Below are 22,349 nucleotides of genomic sequence, written 5' to 3' on the forward strand. Positions count from 1 at the left end.
GACTTTCTATTATATCGTTACGTCCGGTCCCCAGGCGAGGTTCCCCCAATTTTTTATGAGCCCGCACCAGATACCCCAAATTGTTATGCTTCCAGGTGAGGAGGGATGAACTGGCTCCCCTCTTATATTCAACCCCCTCAGTCGGTTGCCACAACGTTAGTTTAAAATGGATCCTTTCCCTCACCAGCCTGAATGTAATTATTTTTTAAAAGGAGCCAATTCAAACAGGCTTCCTTGAGTCAAAGAGTGAGTTTATTAGATACTAAAACAAGAGAAAAAATAATAAAGGTGCAACACATATACACACACATTAGAAATGAGAAGTGAGTCTAGAAATAGAAACCAAAAATGATATAAAAATCAGCCTTTTGGCTTGCCAGTGAGGAATAGATGGTGAAATGTTGTGACCATTAAGTTGGATGATTCTGGTAGAGCTGACTTGGGCAGTTGATTTTGAGATTCTTGGTTCTACAAGTTAGCTGAAAGGAGTTGCCCTGTTTCCTTTTCGACTGTGGCTTTGCTGACTTGTGACTTTCTTCCAGCAATCAGAGAGAGAGGACCTTTTTACCTGTAAGTTCAGGGATGCCAAGTTGATGTTTTTCAGCTGTGGTTTTCACAGCACACACTAGCACCAGAACAGAACACCAAAACTAGCACATATAGACTAGGGATGCAATTGGCTTTAAACCCCCTTGTGTATTCCTGGAGGGGAAAATACAAACCTGTCTTCTGCCCAGAAACTGCTTTCTTTCAACTCGCATCATGCCCACAGTCTGAGATATGACTCACAGGCGATGGTTTCTGCTTAGATGGTAATCAGACTTCATTACCTCCGCAATCACAGGAGATTACAGTTCAGTTTTTTTCTTTGCATCGTTTCCTTTGAAGTGTTTCTGTCTGAAGTAGACCTTGACATCTTTTTAGGTGTGACATTCCATTACCTAGACTAGTTGGTTAAATGTAATCCACATAGGAATTTGTTAGCAAGTGGTTACTTTACAGTCTCAGCCAGCTTCTGTTTGTATGTCCTTTTTTTAAAAAAAACATGTCTTACTTAAAAGTTCACAATGTCCTTAAGTAATTCGGGGCTATGACCTGTGGTCATGACAACATTAAATGGTTGTGAAATAAGCTTTAACTACTCTCAATTCATTATTATCATTATTTAATGTCTAATTACTACACAACTGAATTTCAATTACAGAATAATTATTCGATTGTTTAGGCATTGACGTGATAAATGTGTGTGTAATTTAGTGTTTTATTACATTGAATTGTCTCAAAAATGCTTCACACATGATCACTTCAGAACTCATGACTATTGTATCAGCAAATGTGGCAGTCATTTTTACACCAACAGTGTACCACCAATAGCAATGACTTGAATGATCAGTTTGTCGCTGTTTGATACCTGTTGAACGAAACATTTTAACTGGGCACTGTTTGAACTTTCTCCTTTTCATCAAGGGTGTGGGATATGTTAATGTCCTCGTAAACTTCCAAAATGGGCACATGGGGAAGTGGGTTACTAGTATCTGAAAGAAGAGACCTGTAATAGTGCAGCTTTTCTTGCACTGAAGTGTCTGCTTTATTTTTGGGCTTGAGCCGAAACAATTTTTACAGACCATAGGATGCTGCCAATTGAGCCAAGCTGACATCTGAACCAAGTTGATATCTGAAATACATACTCTGAATCTTGTTGGCTGAAATAAGGTAACACATTGCTGTTCCAGTATCTTAGTGACATATCTCTACTGACTCAACATTCTAGCATAGTACTACACAGAAGGTGGTCGGTCAACCCATCGAGCAGTCCTGCTAGCCCCCCTCTCCTGCTCTTTCCCAATATCTCTGAATTATTTTCTCCTTCAAATATTTATCCAATGTATTTTTGAAGGTTACCATGAAATTTGTTTCCACCACCCTATTGCACAGTGAATTCCAAATCTTAATCCTGTTTCCATAATAACATGATAGATAAGGTTAGCTATGACAGAGCAGCAACAAAACCCTTTGAGATCCATACTGGGGCCAAACAGGGTTGTGTTCTGGCACCGACACTCGTCATATTATCTTCTTTACTGCTGTTTGTGTGCCTTCAGCTCATTGACAAAGGGTGTCTACTTAGATACCAGAACTGGTGGAAAGCTGTTCAGCCTTACTTGCTTGAGATCCAAGACAAAGGTGCGCCAAGACCTCATCAGAGAATTGTTCTACTCTGACGATGCCGCACAAACATTCCATCCTGAGGAACATCTGCAGCAGCGAATGGACAGACACACTCATGCCTGTAAAGAGTTTGGTTTGACCATCAGCATCAGAAAGACAAATGTCATGGTTCAGGATGTTGCCATACTGCCATCTATCAGCATTGACAATATGAACTGGGGGTTGTTGATAGTTTCACATAACTAGGCTCCACAATCACCAGCAATCTGTCACTTGATGCTGAAATGAACACCCACATTGCAAAAGTTATGTCAAAGCTGAGTGAGAGATTTTGGAACAAAAGCAACCTGTCTGAGAACACCAAACTGTTAGCCTACCAAGCCTGTGTGCTCATTGTACTCCTCTCGAGTGGTAAGACCTCATCAACATAGGTTCTGTAGGAGAAATGGCTGAATAGCTTTTGCCTTTGCTGTCTCAGACATATCCTTGGCATCTCTTGACAGGATAAAGGGCTGGATTTTACTGTCCTCTGCCACAGATTTGAAGAAGGGGGCACTCATTAAAGTGGTAGCTTGCCTGATACCTGCCCAACCTCCCCCACCCCCCCACTGTAATTATACCAGTGGCGGGGTTGCGCAGGCGGCCTCTCTGCCATTGGGCCAGTTGAGGCCCTTAAGTGGGCAGCTAATTCCAAATTAAGGGTCTTAACCCACCACTGCCGGGATTTAACCAGCAGCTGGAGAGGTCCACGCCTAGCATCCAGCCCGGCAGGTTTCCCTATGTGCGCTAGTGGTTGGCCGAGGAGGGTTGGCAGGGGGTTCTCTTTAATGAGCAAGCTCACAAATTCAGAGGTCCTGGAGCGGACCAATTCCAATGAACAAACACTCATTGCTGAGGCAACGAAGTATGTGCTGGCTCGGCCACGTTCATTGGATATACAGCCCTCATCCATCCAAAGACCTTCGGTACGGTGAACTGGCCATTGGGCCACAACCAGCTGGACATCTGTACCTCCACTACAAGGACTCCTGCGACGATGGTAGACATTGACAGTGACAACTGGGAAACAGTTGTTGACGGCTCTGACCTCTGCAGGCTGTGGAAGAGGCAAACAGAAACAAAAAACACAACCTGCTGAGAGGGGGGCCCAGAGAAAACAGAGGCCAGTGAATTGTGCACCTTCTTAGCCCGCTGTCGTCTTCAGCAGCAATGTGACAGAGACTGCTATGCCAGAGTGGGGCTCCTGAGCCAAACTAGGCTATGCTTAACAAAGAGTTGGCCACAAATTGCAAAATCATTGTCTTTTGAGACAGAAGACTGCCACAATAAACATTCATAGCGTTAAAAACAACCTTTGCCTCAAGTCACCTCTGGTTTTCTTGTCAGTTACCTTAAACCTGTGCTCTCTGGATCTTGGCCTTTCAGCTACTGACAACGCATTTTCTTTATTTGGTCTGTCTAAATCCTTCATGACTTTAAACACTGCTACCAGATCTCCCCTTAAACTCTGCTCTGTGGAAAACAGCTTCATTTCTCCTGTCTATACATATGACAGTAATCCCTCATTCCTGGTACCATTCTAGTAAATCTTTTTTTGTTTCTCATAGACTTCTTGCTATTATGTCAATGTTGCTGTGTAAATATGAGAAAAGCAATTGAGGAAAGAAGTTTCTTTTTAGACCCAATTGTTTTTATATATATAATTTCCTTTCCATTTGTTTCTAGGAAAGTACATGCAAATGATGAATATCCTGAAACCAATTGCTTTTGATGTTATCCACTGTATGTCACAACTATTTGATTATTACCTGTATGCTGTGTATACATTTTTTGGACGGGAGGACATGGTAAGTTCTGAAGCCAATAATAGTTCTATTAATATATTGATATTTGTGGCAGACCCTAATGTAGCAACAGATACTTGTATTTTTATAATGTATTTAACATGATAAAATGCCCTGAGGCACTTTATAGCATCATAAAGCAAAATACTATAGATGTTGGAAAGTCTGAAATTACAAAGAGAAAATGCTGGAACTTCTCAACAGGTTGGCAGCATCTGCAGAGAGAGGAAGATAGGCCCAGATATTCCGGTCTCTGAGTGGCCCTAGCCCAGAAAATACGCTGGGGAACCCCTCGGAAGTCTGAATGCAAGGATTCTGCTGGAATTGCCCAGGAAGCTCCAATTCCCAACTCTGGTTTGAGACTTCAAGGGTTTCAGCTCACTCACCAGAATAGTTACCCAGGAAATGTTAGACAGAAAAAAACCATACCTAATTCATGGGTAACTATACAATTGACTCCCCTCCCCCCCACCCCAAATTCCCCACTGACCTCCCCCCCCCAACCACTGTCCCACCTTGTTTCCCCACTGACAACCCCCTGCCCTGATTCCCCACTAACACCTCCCCATCCCGGCCCTCTGACTTCTCCCCACAGCCATCCAACTCCACCCAACCCTCTGACTCTCCCTGACCCTCCAACTCTCTCCTTGACCCTCCAATCCTCCCCACCGCTGCGACCCAGCCCTATCACTCTCCCATTCTACCCAGTTGGCATTCTACCCATCCTACCACACTGCCAACTACCACCTACCCACTCTGCCACCTACCATCCAACTCTGCTGGCACCCTACCCACTTACCTCACTCACCCTCATTCATTAATACAGTGAAAAGCTCTTTAAAAACTGTATACTGTGTTGGTGAATGGACACTTAGCAAAATACAAAAGCTGTGCTGTAAAAAGGGGACATGGCCTGGCTTCCCCTGACAATCCTATACCAGGAGGAAGGGCTCCGAGAAAAGCATTTCTGAAAAGGCCTGGTTAGGAAGTCTGGGCAAAAAGAGCTCCAACGCTGTGTAAAAAGAAAAAAAAAAATTTGGATTGGAGTGGTAATCCCATGATAACTGCCACTCACCAGAAGATTTGGCCCATACTTAACGTTTCCGGTCGTGACCTTTCATCTGGTAATGTGCAATGAGACAGGATTAATTAATGACCTCATAGTAAAAGGAAACTTTCGGCCATAGGCTGAAAGATAGGACAGTAGAGGAACAATGGGGGACATTTAAGGAGACATTTCATAACTCTCAGCAAAGATATATTTCTTTGAGAAAGAAAGACTATGAGGTGTATCACCATTCATGGCTAACTACGGAAGTTGAGGATAGTATCAAATAGAAAGAAAAATCATACAATACTATGAAGATTACTGGTAGGTCAGAAGATTAGACAGATTTCAGAAACCAACAAAGGAAGACTAAGAAAATAACAAGGGGGGAGAAATTAAAGTATGAGCAAAAGTTAACTAGAGATATAAAAACAGATGGTAAGAGTTTCTGCAAGTATCTAAAAAGGAAAAGAGTAACTAAAGTGAATGTTGGTCCCTTAGAGAGAGAGACTGGGGAATTAATGATGGAAAACAAAGAAATGGTGGAAGCATTGCACAGGTATTGTATGTCTTCACTGTACAGGACACAAAAAACATCCCAAGAGTAGCTAAAAATCAGGACGTAAAAGGTTGACAAGTCCCCTGGACCGGATGGCTTTCATTCTTGGGTCTTAAAAGAAGTGGCTGCAGAGTTAGTTGTGATCAATGTGTGTCGGTTGTGATCTCCCAACATTTCCTAGATTCTGGAAAGGTCCCAGCAGATTGAAAAATCACTAATGTAATGCCTCTATTAAAAAAAGGAGGCTGACAAAAAGCCAGTTAAACTAACAACTGTCATAGGGAAAAGGCGAGAATCCATTATTAAGGAGATAGCACAACATTTAGAAAATCATGATACATTCAGGCAGAGTCAACATAATTTTGTGAAAGGGAAATCATATTTGACTAATTTATGAGTTCTCTAGTAAGTTTCAAGCAAGGTGGATAAAGGGGAACCTGTAGATGTAGTATATTTTGAATTTCAAAAGGCATTTGATAAGGTGCCAGATCAAAGGTTGCTACACAAAATAGGAGCTCCTAGTGTAGGTGGTAACATATTAGCATGAATGAAGGATTGGCTAGCTGACGGAAACAGAGAGTAGGGATGCATCGATCATTTTTGGCTATAAGCAGAAAGCTGTAACCAGTGGAGTGCCACTGGGATCGGTGCTGGGGCTTCAACTAATTACTATCTTTATCAATGACTTGGATAAAAGGACCAAATGTCGCAAGATTTGCTGATGACACAAAGATAGGTGGGAAAGTCTGTTGTTAAGAGGACATAAAGACCCTAGAAAGGGAGTTAGGTAGGTTAAGTGAGCTGACAAAAAATTGGTAGATGGGCTTTAAAGCAGGAAAATGTGAACTTGTCCACTTTGGCAGGAAGAACAGAAAAGCAGTAAACTATTTGAATGGGGAGAGACTGCAGAACTCTACAGTACAGAGGGATCTGAGTGTCCTGTTACATGAATCACAAAAAGTTGGTATGCAGATGCAGCAAGTGATTAGGAAAGCAAATGGAATGTGGGCATATATTGCAAATGGAATTGAATATAAAAGTAAAGAAGTTTTGCTGCAGCTGTACAGAACTTTAGTTAGTCCGCACCTGGACTACTAAGTACAATTTTGGCCTCCTTACTTGAGAGAGGATAAAATTGCATTAGAAGCAATTCTGAGACTCTTCATTTGACTGATTCCTGGCATGAAGGGATTATTCTATGAGGAAAGATTGAGCAGGTTGGATCTCTACCCATTGGAATTTAGAAGAATGAAAGGTGATCTTACTGAAACATAAAAGATCCTGAGGGGACTTGATAGGGCAGATGCTGAGAGGATGTTTCCCCTTGTGGGGAGTTGAGAACTACGAGACACAGTTTAAAAGCTAGGGGTCTCCCATTTAAGACTGAGATGAGAATTTTTTTCCCTGAGGATCATTGGCCTTTGCAATTCTCCGTGCCAGAGCGCAGAGGAAGCTGGGTCATTGAATATACTCAAGGCTGAGTTAGGCAGATTTTTGATAGACAAGAAGTCAAGGGTTATGGACAGGAAAGTGGAGTTGAAGCCACAATTCGATCAGACATGATCTTATTGAATGGTGGAGCAGGCTTGAGGGGCCGAATGCCTCAGCCCTGCTCCTAGTTCTTATATTCTTGTGTTAATGCAATCTTTTAGGAGCACATTAGGAATGCTAAACAAGGGATAGCTGTACATAGAACAAGATTAGTTTACAAGAACTTGGACCACACTATTGAAACATTTTTTAAGCATCTGACCTCAACCCCAACAAACTTTTCAACTGATAGTTCAGGCCAGAGGTGCAGAACCTTGGTGCTGTTTTACCCTGACTTTCCTAGCCCATACTTGATCCATTAGCAAAGCCTATCTACAAAACACTACTGGCCTCTGAACAACTAACAGTAAGCAGATACTCAGGAGATCAGGCAGCCAAATCTGCTGACAAAATATGAGACCATTGACGTTTCAGGTACGTAATTGTTCTCGGAACTGAAAAAGATTGCAAATACATCATATTCTACACACAGAAGGATGTGGAATGAGCTGTGAAATACTGTGGTGTAGAGCAGACAATGTTTAAGGTACTGGTGTAAAATGTGTAGGAGATAAAATAAGGCATAATAGAAATCTGAGAAATAAAAGACACTTAGGACCCTTAGAGTGCTCGAACAACTAAATACCTCCAGCAGTGTGTCTTCCAGTACTCTGCCCTTCAAAGAGCTTCTGGACCTTATTCAGCTGTCACACCTGACCCTGAACTTGGACGACACTTCATCAATGCTCCTTACCAACTCCATCCTATCTACTTCGACGTTCTATGCATCTCCCCCCAGGAAGTCTGTTGGCTTGCTATCCATAAGCTTATTGTGGCTGATTATGACATTTTGGCTGTAAAAGAAATCTGGCTGAGGGGTGATGGTACCTTCCCACTAAATGAAGCCCCCCAGCCTGACAAGATATTTCACCATTTCCCTTGCCCAGATAGTCACAGTAGTGGTCTGGGTTATTACAGCAAATCACATCAAATAGCACCTTCTCCTTCAAGTATCTCACCTCGTTCCACCCCTGCCTGTTATTTAACATCCTTGTTCTCTGCTACCCACTGAAGTACCACAAAGATGTTTTCACCAAGGTTCTTCACTGTTTTCCTGCCTCAGCCTCTACAGTAATTGAATTTCCATCAGTGGTGATTTCAACCTCCACCTCAATTCATCATGCTGTCCTCTGAATTCACTGTCCTCCTATCCTGCTTACTGCCTCCCTCCCCTTAACCATGCTGCCACACATTTGACCTTGCCATCTCACATGGCCCTGCAATCCCATCATGTCAATAACAGATAAAGCCATCTCTGATCACTTCCTGTATCACCCTGCACCCACATCCTCCTCCCTCCTTATGACCCTTCTCCTGTGCCCACCTGGGGAAAAAACTGCCAATTCACTTACATCTGAGTTTTTAAAATCCCAACTTCCTAACCTTTAGCTCTCCATTCACTACGATGCCTTTGTAGCTACTAATTTTGTGTACTTAAGCGCATCAGCTGCTCACTACATAAGAGAATTAGAGGGTACGTTGCTCTCTCGATTCTTCATTGTCTCTAAACTGTTAGACTGTTAGCCCAGACTAGTTCATTCTGAAACTAGGATCTTAAACCTGAACAAAGGAAATTTTGAAGTAATGAGGGGCAAATTGGCTATGGTGGATTGGGAAATTATAGTAAAAACAAATTGATGGTAGACCAGCAATGGCTACTATTTAAAGAAGAATTACATGGTCTACAACAAATATGCATTCCCCCTAAGAGGCAAAAACTCAACAGGAAAGGTGAATCAGCTGTGACTATCAAAAGAAGTTAAAGATTGCATTGACCCAAAAGAAGTGGCTTATAAGGTTGACAGAAAAAGTGGTAAACCCAAGGATTGGGTATTTAGAATCCAGCAAAGGAGGACCAATAAACTCATAAAGGGAAAAGAGAATATGAATGCAAGCTAGCAAGAAACATAAAGGTCAGCTATAAAAACTTATTTAGGTATGTGAAAAGGAAAAGATTCGCAAGATTAGCAAGGGCAAATGTGGGTCCATTACAGGTAGAGACAGGAGAATTTATAATGCAGAATAGGAAAATGGCAGAGAAGCTAAACAATTACTTTGTGTCTGTCTTCACAAAGAAGATACAGAAAATCTCCTAGAAATACTAAGAAACCAAGGGGCTTGTGAAAATAAGGAACTAAAGGAAATTAGTATTAATAAAGAGGAATTAATTGCTTGAAGGTTGGTAAATCTCCTGGACCTGGGGAGCTATATCCCAGATGAAACGGTGGCTAGAGAAATAGTGGGTGCATTGGTGGTTATCTTTCAAAATTCTATAGATTCTGGAAAGGTGCCTGCAGACGGGGAAGTAGCAAATATAACCCCGCCAATTAAGAAGGGAGGGAGAGAGAAAATGGAGAACGAAAGACCCATTAAGTCAATGTCAGTAGTAGGGAAAATGTTTGAATCTATTATAAAGGAAATGATAACTAGGCGCATGGAAAATAATGATATGTTTGTGCAGGGTCAACATGGATTTATAAAAGGGAAATCATGTTTGACAAACCTGTTGGAGTTTTTTGAGGATGTTACTTGTAGCATAGGTAAAGTAGAACCACAGGATGTATTTGGATTTTGAGAAGGATTTTGATAAGGTCCCACACAGAAATGTAGTGAACAAAATTAGTGCATGGGATTGGGGGTAATACAATGGTATGGGCAGATAATTCGTTAACAGACAGAAAGCAGAGAGTGGGAATAAATGGGTCATTCTCAAGATGGCAGGATGTTACTAGTTGGGTATCACAAGGAGCAGTGCTGGGGCCACAGCTGTTCACAATCTATGTAAATGATGTGGAGACCAAATGTAATACTTTCAAATTTACTGATGACACAAAACTAGGTGGGAATGTAAGGAAGATGCAAGGGGACTTGGACAGACTAAGTGAATGGATAAGAATAAGATAGATGGAATATAATGTGAATAAGCATGAAGTTATCCGCTTTGGTGGAAAAAAAAACAGAGGGGCAGAGTATTTCTTAAATGATGAGAGGTTGGGAATTGTTGTTGTCCAAAGATGTCCTTATTCATGAATCACTAAAAGCTAGCATGCAAATGAGGCAAACAATTAGGAAGGCAAATTGTATGTTGCCCTTCATCGCAAGGGGATTTGAGTACACAAGTATAGATGTCTTGCTGCAGTTGTATAGAGCCTCAGTGAGACTGCACCTGGAGTATTGTGTAGTTTTGGTCTCCTTATCAAAGGAAGGACATACTTATCAGAGAGTGAGTGCAATGGAGGTTCACCAAACAAATCCCTAGGATGGCAGAATTGTCTTACAAGGAATGATTGACAAAACTTGGTCTGTATTCTCTAGAGTTTTGAAGAATGAGAGGTGATCTTATTGAAACTTACAAAATTCTAACAGGCCATGACAGGGTGGTCATGACTCACCTGGCTGGTGAGTTTAGAATCAATAGAATACAGTTTCAGAAAAAGGGACAGGCCAGTTAAGACTGAGATGAGGGGGAATTTCTTCACTGAGGGTGGTGAATCATTGGATTTCTCTACCCCAGAGGGCTACAGAAGCTCAGTCATTCAGTATGTTCAAGACCCAAATTGATAGATGTCAGGATACGAATGACATCAAAGAATATGGGGATAGCATAGGAAAGTGGTGTTGAGGTAGATGATCAGCCATGATCTAATTGAATGGAGGAACAGACTTGACAGGCCAAAAGGCCTACCCCTATTCCTGGGTTCCTAGATTGCTTGTCTGACATCCAGTACTGCAAGACTAAAAATTTCCTCCAACTAAATATTGGAAAACTCCCACCATAAACTCCCAAGCAACCGACTCCATCCCTCTCCTTGGCAACTGAGGCTGAGCCTGAACCACTGTTTGTAACCTTGGTACCTTTTTGAGCTTCTGACCACATGCCTGCACCATCACGAAACTACTTATCCACCTACAGCACATCCCCTGACTACGTCAACTCTTTTCTTCTCCGCCGATGCTGCCAGACCTGCTGAGTTTTTCCAGGTAATTCTGTTTTTGTTTTTGTTCCCCTGACTACATCCCTGCCTCAATTCACTGCTGCTGAAACCCTCATCCATTCTTTTTGTTATTCTTTGACTTGACTATTCCAACATACTTCTAGATTCAAAAACAAAAATAGCTGGAAAAACTCAACAGGTCTGACAGCATCTGCAGAGAGGAATACAGTTAACACGTTGAGTCCGTATGACTCTTCATCAGAACATACTTCTAGATGGCCTCCCAGGTTCTACTCTCCATAAACTCTGCTGCTCTTGTTCTAATTCCCACCAAGTTCTGTTCATCTATCATCCCTGTGCACATTAATCTACATTGGTTCGTGGCCAAGCAACACCTTGATTTTAAGATTTTCTTCCTTGTTTTCAAATCCATCCATGGCCAAGCCCCTCGCTATAATTCCTATAGCCCTACAACACCCTGAGATAGCCATGCTGCTTCAATTCAAGGCTCTTGAGCATGTCCAATTTTAATTATTTGCCATTGGCAGCCTTGCCTACAGCTCTAATTGCTATTTGTGTTTTTTTGCAGTTTAAGCCTGTAGTGTTCCAGCTATTGCTTTCTGGTTTGAGACGCAGGAAACTCTTTATAACATTGCTTTTGCTTTCAATGCTTTAGATGCACTATCAACCACATGTATCAATAAAATATTAAACCAACTGATCACACACATTTTGGCAGATGAGAATCCAAGTATTTATTACTATTTGTTATTTTCTTTTGTTGTGCAAATATTATTTTCTTTTGGTGTAAGCAAAGTGCAATACATAATAAAATGACATTGAGCCTGAACTAAATAAATGTGGAAAAGATATGGAAGGTGTAAATGTTTGTTTTGGTTTCTCTTATTTCTGAATCTGTAATCCAAGCCCGTTGTTACCATGACTGATAAGGATTCACACAACGCTGCAAAAACAGCAATTTGACAGGTGGGCATTCACATGTCCAATTATGGATTAGTCCTGTAACTATTAGTAGGTCAAAATCCTGTCCTTTGAACTAGGTGGTTAGTTCAGATTACTTTCGAATGACCAGAAGTTTTGTAAGTTTTTATATGTTTACTGACTTTAGGTAGACTTAGATATCAGTTGCTGAAAATACTTAATTATTTGATTCTGATGACAGTATTTGGATAAACCAAGTAATTACTATGGGGCTGAGGCAACTCATCCCAGTGAGATGGATACTGAGTCCAGTAGAGTATTTGATTGTGCTTCAGTTTGTTCTGATGATACATTGGGCGGAATTTTCAATGCCTGCTGACCTCTAAATGTTGCTGCTGGACGCGATTGGTGGCGTGAGCGGACAATATAGTACGATCAGTTTTACGATGGCGAGAAATCACTTCGCACTTGCCGGCTAGGCTTGCCAACAGCGGGCTGCATTTCCCATCGTAGGACATCGGGAAGCTCATTGTAATACACCATCATATCATTATCAGATCAGCCTGCCGGAATCGTGCCCCCTCTACTACCACCCCCCCCCCTTCTCCTCCTCCCCCTCCTTGCTGGTTTGTCCATCCACGTCGCAGGGAAAGCATGCAAACGTGTTTCACAACAGCACATAAAAGGCACGCAATTGACGGCTTGCACTTTGAGGGGAACTCAGAGGTGAGTATACAGTAACATTTTGGCAGATGAGAATCCAAGTATTTATTACTATTTGTTATTTTCTTTTGTTGTGCAAATATTATTTTCTTTTGGTGTAAGCAAAGTGCAATACATACTGAAATGACATTGAGCCTGAACTAAATAAATGTGGAAAAGATATGGAAGGTGTAAATGTTTGTTTTGGTTTCTCTTATTTCTGAATCTGTACTCCAAGCCCATTGTTACCATGACTGATAAGGATTCACACAACGCTGCAAAAACAGCAATTTGACAGGTGGGCATTCACATGGCCAATTATGGATTAGTCCTGTAACTATTAATAGGTTATGCAGTGTTTGCCAGGGTCGCCAGTTGGACTTCAAGCTTCAGGGGCGTTGGGGTTAAGGACAGCCTTGCCTTTGAGATGACTGGTGGAGGGGGGAGTTGGGGCAGCCTTACTGATGAGGTGACTGGTGGTAAGGACATCCCTGCTGTTGAATATAGCACAAAAGCATTCAGGGTTGGGGGGTAGGGTGGGCGAAGCAAGTGGCCACGCGTTCAGGAAATCTGTATAAAGTGACCCTTCCTCTGCAACTGAAGACAGTTCAGGCGCAGCCAAATTGATATGATTGGGATCGGGCCCTTAGCTTATCTGCCACTTGAGCACCGCAGAGGCATCAAGTGTCATCAAGTGCTCCAGAGCTTCCCCCCCACACCCCTAGCACAGACTGCAAATTCATGAGAATTTTAGTGGACTGCAGAACAGTTGCATGACTGCACACGTACAATCTCCTCGCTAAAGCTGACCATGGAGCAGTCACTGCTGGAGGCTCTCACGGACCCTTTGCAATGTCAGTATTCTGGTTTGGACCAGTTTCCCCCATGACTCAAGCTAACAGGGCAATCATGCAGCGCACTAATCTCTGACCGTCCAAGTGGTAGCCAGCACCCTCCGGGAAGCATTAAAGGGCAGTCACACGTAACCAGGACAGGTTCTTAGTACACCCATGCTAACCGCATGTCTGTCTCTCTCTCTCTCTCTCTCCCAGGAGGAGTACATCAGTATCATGGAGCCTGATGAACTAGCTGTATGGCCTACAGAGCGCAAAGAGAGCAACTGAGGCTCCTGGCTGCGCAGAGGCAGGAGCAGCAACCTCAGGAAGAAGGGGCATCTGGGGCTCCTGCATACGCCACCCAAGAGCCGCAGCAAGCCGGTGCCTCGCGACACCCAGGGTCTATAGACACTGCTTTTCATTCCTGAAGATGACCAAGAACCAGTGTCACTGAAGACTACACATGTCTAGGGAACTGGTTGGTCACATCTGTCAGCTACTGCAGGATTTGGCACCCCAGAGCCAGCGGCCGTGAAAGTGGCCACAGCTCTCAATTTCTATATCACTGGCTCCTTACAGGGCTCCACAGGTGACCTTTATGGGATTTCACAAGCCTCCATCTACAAATGCATCCATGAGGTCACGGATGCCGATGACAGGGATGAGGACCTTGCCCTGGCTAGACGAGGCAGACGTGCTCGGGAGGCCCTCATAGCTGCTAGATTTGTGGAGGATGATGACAACATGCAGTGAGGTGACCTCATAGTTCCTCATCGCATCTGTGAACGTTTGACTCCAGTCTATCTTATAGCAGCGCAAATACACTCTGCTCCTGTCATGGAGACCCACTGGGGGCCCTAATAGTTGCTCGATTGCAGGAGGATGATTTCGACTTGCAAGGCACACAAGTTTGTACATTTCGTCCAGGACCAGGACAGCCATGATGCAAGAGCGATTGGATTTGCCCAGTTCTTGGGTTTCCCACAGGCGCAGGGTGCGATCAACTGTACTTGTGTGGCGTTCAGACTTCTGTCGCAACACACAATGGACTACATCAACCGCAAGGAGTTCCATTTGCTGAATGTGCAGCTGGTGTGCAACCACCAGAAGCTCATCCTACAGGTGTGCGCAAGGTTTCCAGGGATTGTGCACGACACCTACATCCTCAGTCCGTCACAGATCCTTGGAGTGTTCCAGGGTCCACAGAAGCTGCAAGGATGGCTCCTCCGGGACAAGGGTTATCCACAGAAGCCGTGGCTGATGATACCCGTGTGGGGGGCCTCAGACAGCAGCAGAGTGAAGGTATAACGAGACTCATGCTGCGACTTGCAACTTGATGCAGTAGACCATCGGGATGCTGAGTATGAGGTTCTGGTGCCTGGTAGAGCTCTGCCATAGAGTCTGCAGAGGGTGCCATGCAACATCGTTGTTTGCTGCATCCTTCACAATCTGTTACTTCAATGGGGAGACAAGCTGGCTGAAGAGATGGAGGAGCTGCTGCGATGAGGATGCCAACGGGGATGAGGGTGAGGAGGTGCTCGGAAGTGACAATGAGAGGGATGAGGCCCTTGCCCTGGCTAGACAAGGCAATTGTGCTCTGGAGGCCTTCATAGCTGCTAGATTTGTGGAGGATGATGCAGTGGAGGCCTTATTAGTTGCTTAGTAGCGGGAGGATGATGTCAGCATGCAGTGAGGACGCTCCATAAATCTGCGAATGTCTGACACCTGTCTGGCTGAGGGCAGATTGCTTGCGCTTTGTGATCAGGGTCATATCATAGAGACACAGTCATGAAACTTTAGAAGTATTTGACTCTTTGTCCATATTCAGCACCTAAGCCCTTCAGGAGTTGGAGCGCAGCATCACTGGTCACAGTTGCTGAAGAGATGGGGGCCAGCCCCACCTTAAAGGTGCTGAGAGCACACTGAGAGAATGAAAGAATGCTGGGGCACTTGCCCACTACACTCTGGCAGCAATGACGAGCACCGCCGAGGTGCAGGCATCAGTAATGTTTCCAGAGTGAGAGGCTGGACCATTTCTGTGGTCTGAAGGCTGCACAGAGCACAAGGAAGAGGCCCTGGACTGAAACACCTGCCTTATTTTATGCAGAAAGATTTCATATCTGAGTGACTAGAACACTGTTCATCAGAACAAGAAGCCATCAGCAGAGAGACATTCTTGGGTGTTTATTGACAGTGGTGAACAGTATGTACAAGTGATTATCACCTGCGCCCAGGCTGTGCAACCTATTCTCCTTAACTTTCCTAACCCTGTCTTGGTGCACCCCGGACGTCCACAACAAAGTTGGAGGCTGACTGTGAATCCCTGTCTGTGATGACCTTGGTGGGCATCCTCTGGAGAGCCGAGACTTTTAGGCTTCTGGCCTGTTTTCAGGGACCTGCTGTGTGGCAGTGGCACTCTCCTTGGCCTGTGGAGCTGAAGCTGCTAAGGTCAAAGGAAGAGGGGAGTCAGATGGGCTAGACACACTCGGAGTCACCTGGAAGGATGTGCCTGGAGAATGCACCTGTTGATCCCCCTCCTTATGGGTGCCCAGGGGGCCCAGACTGACTCCTTGAGGAGCAGGGGCTGCTGAAGTGAGATTGAGCTGCCCCGCATCCCTCTCATGTACACATTGTCAGAGGCCAACAGCGATGGATTGAGCCCGCGCAGCAATGCAGGAGCGATGTCCTATACCAAGATCTCCATGGCGGCAGCCATCCAGCCAGTGTTGACCTTGAAGCACGGGCATGCCAACGCAATCACCTCAGACTGAAGATGGTTGGACTCCTCCATCGTGCCTTGCAATCTGAGGAGTGCAGCGGACATCCTTTTCTGATGTTCCCAAGTTTGCCTTTGCAGCTCCAGCAACCGTAACATGACCGAGTCCAACAGGCTCGTCATCTGACACGGACTCAGAAAGGTCCTGGCCTCCAGCAGTCCTCTGAGTGCCAGAAATCTGGGAATTCCCTGCCTCCACCTGCTGTGGATCAGATGGTGCAATGTGCTCCCCAGGTTATGACACCGGGGCTACTCTAAAGCTAGGTCCCACTGAGGTATGTGTCTCTGCACTGCTGGAGGGTGTGGGTGAGCGCTGTGACAGGACTTCATTGAGGGTGCTTTCAGATTCCTCTTCAGAGGTGTCTTTGGGACTTGAACGGAGGCCCTGGATCGTGGACTCCATTGGCTGTTTGGCAGATGTACCTGGGAAAGCAAGGAGAGATAATTAGTGCATGGCAGTGGCCTGTGAAGCAGGACACATCGCTCACAGCATGGTTGTCTGATGGATGTTGCACAGCTGGACCCTCACATGGTAGAGCACCGCCAACCTCACATTCAGCACAGGAACGGTCTAGACCGTTTGCTGGCAATCTGGATGGCTCTGTTTTCAAAGTCCATGAGGCGCTTGATTTTGGGCATTCTGCCACCAGTCTGCGACCTCTCCCTCTTGAGTGCCAGCTTGTCCTGCATGAATAGGAATGGAGAAAGTGTAAGCAGGATGCCTACCAGGCCAGATGATAAATATGCCTGGCCTGTATGGATGGTGAGTGGCCCCATGAACGGGATGAGGACAATTACTGTAAGTGTGAGAGATTGAATGGTGATGTCCCATGAACCGGCAGTGAGTGAGGGCTCTGTGGGTGTGTGATGGGTTTGTGAGAGTTGAGAATGATGAGAAGAGTGACTTACCCTGGCTGAATAGAGGAGATCATTTCATACCCTTGCGGCATTGGGTGGCTGTCCTCTTTTGAAGGCCGTTGGTGCTGACCACCACTGCCACCTCCTGCCAAGCTGGGTTAGTGCTGTTGCTGCCCATCCTGCAGCCAGAGCAGGGATAGTGGACATCTCAGAGAGCATTCAAAAGGCGCTCGAGGGACACATCGCTGAACCTGGGGACCACAGCCTTCTTCAGTTTCAGGGCCATGTCTTCCATTCAGCGGTGGTGGTCTGGAAGCACTGAGATGTATGCTTGCAGCCGGAATTTAAATATGGCGCCTGCAGCGGCGGGACAATGGCAGGCAAACGAGATCCTGCCTGCCATGGAAACAGCATGTTTCCTGGGAGTGCATAAATAATATGGCAGGTTTGGGATGATACAGCTTGAAAACCTGCCATCACGGCCGTCAGGTAAAACGTTGTTTTACCCACCCGCTACCGCACTTAGTGCAAACCTGGGACGATTCCACCCATCGCTGTTTTCCTGATTGTGGGAAGCAGTTTCAATTTCTATGTGGTGATTTCTAATAAATAATTGAAGAGCACAAAGAAACATTTACTACATTGATAACAGCTTGGCTGTTTTTCAGGTTTGGATTTTTGAACAAACTAGACGGTGTAGTGTGGCAAATTTAAATTGTTTGTTATTTGGACAGGACTTCTTAGATTTTATGGATGGTATAAGTTAGGTCATTGATTAGTGTTATTTTCTTTCAGTATGAATCCACAGGACTGGGACTCATCAGTAGCAGACTACGAACCACATTGAATAGAATACAAGAGAGCCTTATTGACCTGGTAAGGAAGTGGTCTCTGAATTCTTGCTTTAGTTGAACTAGCTGCTAACAGAAAGTAGCTCCAAAATTTGCTGAAATTTGTGCCCAGAATTTTGGAGTACCCCTGCTTACATACCAGTTATCTTTGAGAAAGATTTTGTACTATCACCTCACTTATAATTGGACGTTAAGACTGATTGCTATGAATGTTGTAGAGAACTTTTAATAGTTAGTGTAGGATTATATTTGGCTGGAATGGACTGTAGTCAAACAATAGCTCCGTGGCAAAGTAGCTCTTGGGCCATATTTGCAATAAGCTGAAAAATGCAAATCCTTCCAATTAAAGAATTGAAAGGAATGCTTAAACAAAAATCCTGTTCTCAACCTTTCATAAGTCTAGTAGATAAATGAATTTTAGATTTCCAGCAGATATTCTGCTTTCTGCTTAACAGCATGCTCACAGGCAGAAAGTACCTATAATCATTTTAAAGCCCATGCATGAAGGGATGAAAGGCAAAGATAGGCTTGCAATTTTATAACCTCAGGACATACCAAAATATTTTACTGCCCATTAATTATTTTTCAAGGGTAGGCACTATTGAAATATGAGTATGAATTTGTGCACATCAAGGTGACACTAACAGAAAAAAAAAGATAAAAGACTTGCATTTATATAGTGCTTTACAGCCAATGAAGTACTTTAGAAGTGTGGACACATGTAATGTAGAAAACACAGCAGACAATTTGCGAACTGTGGTCCTTCACGAATCACAATATAATAATGACCAGATAATCTGTTTTTGTGGTGATGGTTGAGGGATAAATATTGATCAGGACACTGGGGATAACTTCCCTGCTCTTCACAATAGTGCCATGGAATCTTTTACACCCAGCAGAGCAGGCAGACAGGATTTAACACCTCATCCGAAAGACAGCACTTCCTCGATACTGCACTAGAGTTCCGGCCTTGATTTTTGTGCCAAATCCCTGGAATGGGACTTGAACCCAGAACCTTGTGACTCACAGGTGAAAGAGCTCCCAGCTTAGCCACAGCTGGCACACCAAGTGATAACCTGGCAATGTGCTTTTCTCATGATATTGAAAGGTGAATATTGGCCAAGACACAAGGCAGAATTCCCTTCTTCCTTTCAAGTAGTTCCAGGGGATCTTTTATCCCCGCCTCAGAGGACCTCCTTTAATGTTTCAGCTAAAGGACAGCACCTCTGACAATGCAGCATCCCTTCAGTAAGGTACTGGTATCAACCTAGATATTTTGCTGCGATCTCTGGAATGGGACTGAAAACCACAATCTTCTGACTGAGACAAGAGCTCAACCACCTCTGAGGTATGGCTGTTGACAGGAGAGCACTGCACTCCTATGTTTTCTGGATTATATAATCATTCATGGCAAACAAATTTTAGTTTAAGTTATTCACTCTAATTGTACTGAACTTTTTTCACAAGCCACTGGCAGTAGGGTTTAATTTGCTCACTCCTGATAAATAGTTTTCGATAAGACGATAGGTTTCATTGTAAAAATGCCTAAATGTGCAGCATCATTTTGAATTGGGCTGCAATAGCAAGGTCAGAATTTCTGAATTCTGTTTAGAATCATAATTTGAACCTTCAAAGATGTTTAAATTCCTAATAAATGACAAATTTGAAAATTGAAAGGGTTTATGCTTGACATTATAGCTGAATAAATATTTTAAACTGATAGTGAAATAGTAAATATTTTGTGTAAATTTAAAATAATTTTAGTTGAAAGGAAAAGTCATTTGGGGCTTGACATGTTACTTTCACAATAAAAACAGAACATTCTAGAAAAAATCAGGTCTAGACATGTTACTTTCACAAATAGTTTACACCTTCATGTTTTATTTGGGGAGGAAAGAGTGACTTTCATGTGAAGAAATTAGAAATATTGAATGTATGCAAAACACTTATTTTTGAAGTAAAACCTTGAATTTGAACAATGAAGTTCCACTAAGTGTGACTGCTAACATTTCCAAATCATTCTACCTGTTACAATCAAATCGGGAGAGGTGAATAAATTCTTCTCTTTTCCACTTCTGAGATTGTTATAACAGAGTTTGAATTCTTAAGAAGTTGGGATTTTTCAATCCCCTATGTACTTGACCATATGTAAAGCTTTATCAAGAAATAAGCCAGCCAGATCTCTTGAGTAAACAATTAAGGAGTATCTTTTATTGTTAAAAACTCAGTCAGATAAAAGTATAAGACTTAATTTAAAGGGTGTGCCTGCGTGTACACACACACACACAACCCCACTCACTCCAGCTTCCAAAAGTGAACAAGTTACGTGTTGGAGAAGGTAGAATTGATGAGAGTTAAAGCCTATACAAAAAAAATATATGTTTGTTCCCAAGTTCCTCTGGTGGTCTTGAAATTCCAGGAGTGTTACAGCTGATTTAAGCTGGTTGTTTTTCTGAAGATAGTCTCTTTTAAACTATAATCTGTTTTTTTTCCAAAGTTGATGCAATGACACTTGAGGTTGCTTTTGATTAAACTTCTCTTTCTCTGCGATGTATTCCAAATGTAACAGAGATAGGGCCCTGAACTTGGGAACAGCAGGGAGAGGTTGATGTTACATTCTGCAGTCTTCTAGTTGTCAGTAGGGCTTCTGCAGACTCCTCTGCTGTAACAAACAGACAAGCCTATAATCATAGCTTTTCACAAGTGGGGTTTCCATCATGTGACGGTTGCTATTGGAGGGCAATCCATATTAACAAAGGAGCTTTGATCATTATCAAAGCTAACAAGATGTCATCGAAACCAGTAGAGGGCCCTTAGTACCCTCCTTGCATAATGAGGTGTGTTAGTCCTCCTTTGTTCCTGGTAGTTTCTGGAGCCAGAAAATCTGGTGGCCATATTGTCCTTACGTTTTGCACAAACATCAGATAATGGCAGGTATGAAGTCCATCAGGGAACTGCCCAGACATGTCCCCTAGTAATCTGCTTTCAGAGGTTGCTAGAAATTGGGCCAATTTTCAAGTCAGGTGACTTCAACCATTTTAAAACAGTGCCTTTGCAGTTGTAGCTGTCTATTTCCTTTTTAAAAAACAATTCAAGGCATTGCATTAGCCAATGAAACTAATGATTAGTATTCCACGATGCACACAACACATCGTTGTGACGTACTATATAGAAATCATTTGTTATTTCCTTTCAGGTTCACTGGTGTGAATTTACAACTTTGTGAAGTCCTGCTACAAAACATCAGCATAGTGTTGCAGTTTAAATTTCTGATGTAATTGAATCACTAAGAGTAGTTTAAAAGCAGTGTGATGTATTGTGTGTCTGTTCACTGCAGTGAGAATAGAAACAGGCTCAGTGGATGTGATGTCTGGCAGAAAAGCATGTATGTTCATCATGTAGTCATGGCTGCTTACTTGAGCATTCCATGCACAGCTTGTTCTTGGTCAGTTGCAGCTCTTCAAATAGCTTGCCAGTCCAATATATAAGGTTTTTATGTTTAGCACATTCCATTTCCAGTTTTTTGGATACCCATCTTGGGTGAAGCAAAACTTGGCATTCACATCTGGCCCATTATTTTTGTCTGACATTCTCCACAATGTTTTCTTTCAAGCAAGCGGTACCTTTATTATTTTGCTCCTGATGTGGTCACAAGAACTGAATGCAAGAGCATTCAATAACAAGACCACATTCAACCAAGATAAACCAAGGAGTTTTGACCTAATGCCTGTGGAACTTAAAATGGGAGGAAACCCTTTCATGGCTAGCATCATATCTGACACACATGGTTATGGTTGCTGATGTTGGAGGCAGATCATTGCAGCACTAGGACATCACCATAAGATTTCCTTAAGAAAGTGTCCTATGGCCAACCAGCATCAGCTGCTTCATTATTTACCAACTCCTGTCATAAGGTCAGAAGTGGAGCTGTTTGCTGTTGAATTCAGTGTTCAGTTATATTCACAATTCTTGATAATGAAGCATTCCATACCAGCCTACAGCAGAACTTGGATAAAATCCAGTTTGCTCATTGTGCAAACTTGATGCCAAAATAGAGGGCATGAGCTATCTTGCGGGATAATGGCTACCCTGATCAGATCATTGCTGGCTGTGTATTGTGCATGCTAATGAACGGACCTAAGGCCATGACTTTCGGACCTGCAAAGTGCCCAGTTTCCCTCAAATTACACTGCAAGTGTAAAGTATCAAAAATTTGAGCAAAAGGTAAAGTTATCCATT

General features: G+C 43.3%; 1 protein-coding gene across 3 annotated transcripts in view; it reads left to right on the top strand.

The window, feature by feature from the left end:
- vps50 (VPS50 EARP/GARPII complex subunit) overlaps nucleotides 1-22,349 on the top strand; it is a 204,974-nt gene that overhangs the window by 138,853 nt on the left and 43,772 nt on the right. For 2 of the 3 annotated variants that reach the window (XM_041183726.1, XM_041183727.1), the window contains exons 21-22: nucleotides 3,895-4,016; nucleotides 18,055-18,135. In XM_041183726.1, coding sequence (XP_041039660.1) covers nucleotides 3,895-4,016; nucleotides 18,055-18,135 — 203 coding nt within the window. Of the gene's footprint in view, nucleotides 1-3,894; nucleotides 4,017-18,054; nucleotides 18,136-19,320; nucleotides 19,906-22,349 lie in introns of those variants that run through there. The other variant, XM_041183728.1, reaches the window with a different exon arrangement.

Source organism: Carcharodon carcharias, chromosome 3 (assembly GCF_017639515.1).
Source record: "Carcharodon carcharias isolate sCarCar2 chromosome 3, sCarCar2.pri, whole genome shotgun sequence".
Classification (NCBI taxonomy): Eukaryota; Metazoa; Chordata; class Chondrichthyes; order Lamniformes; family Lamnidae; genus Carcharodon; species Carcharodon carcharias.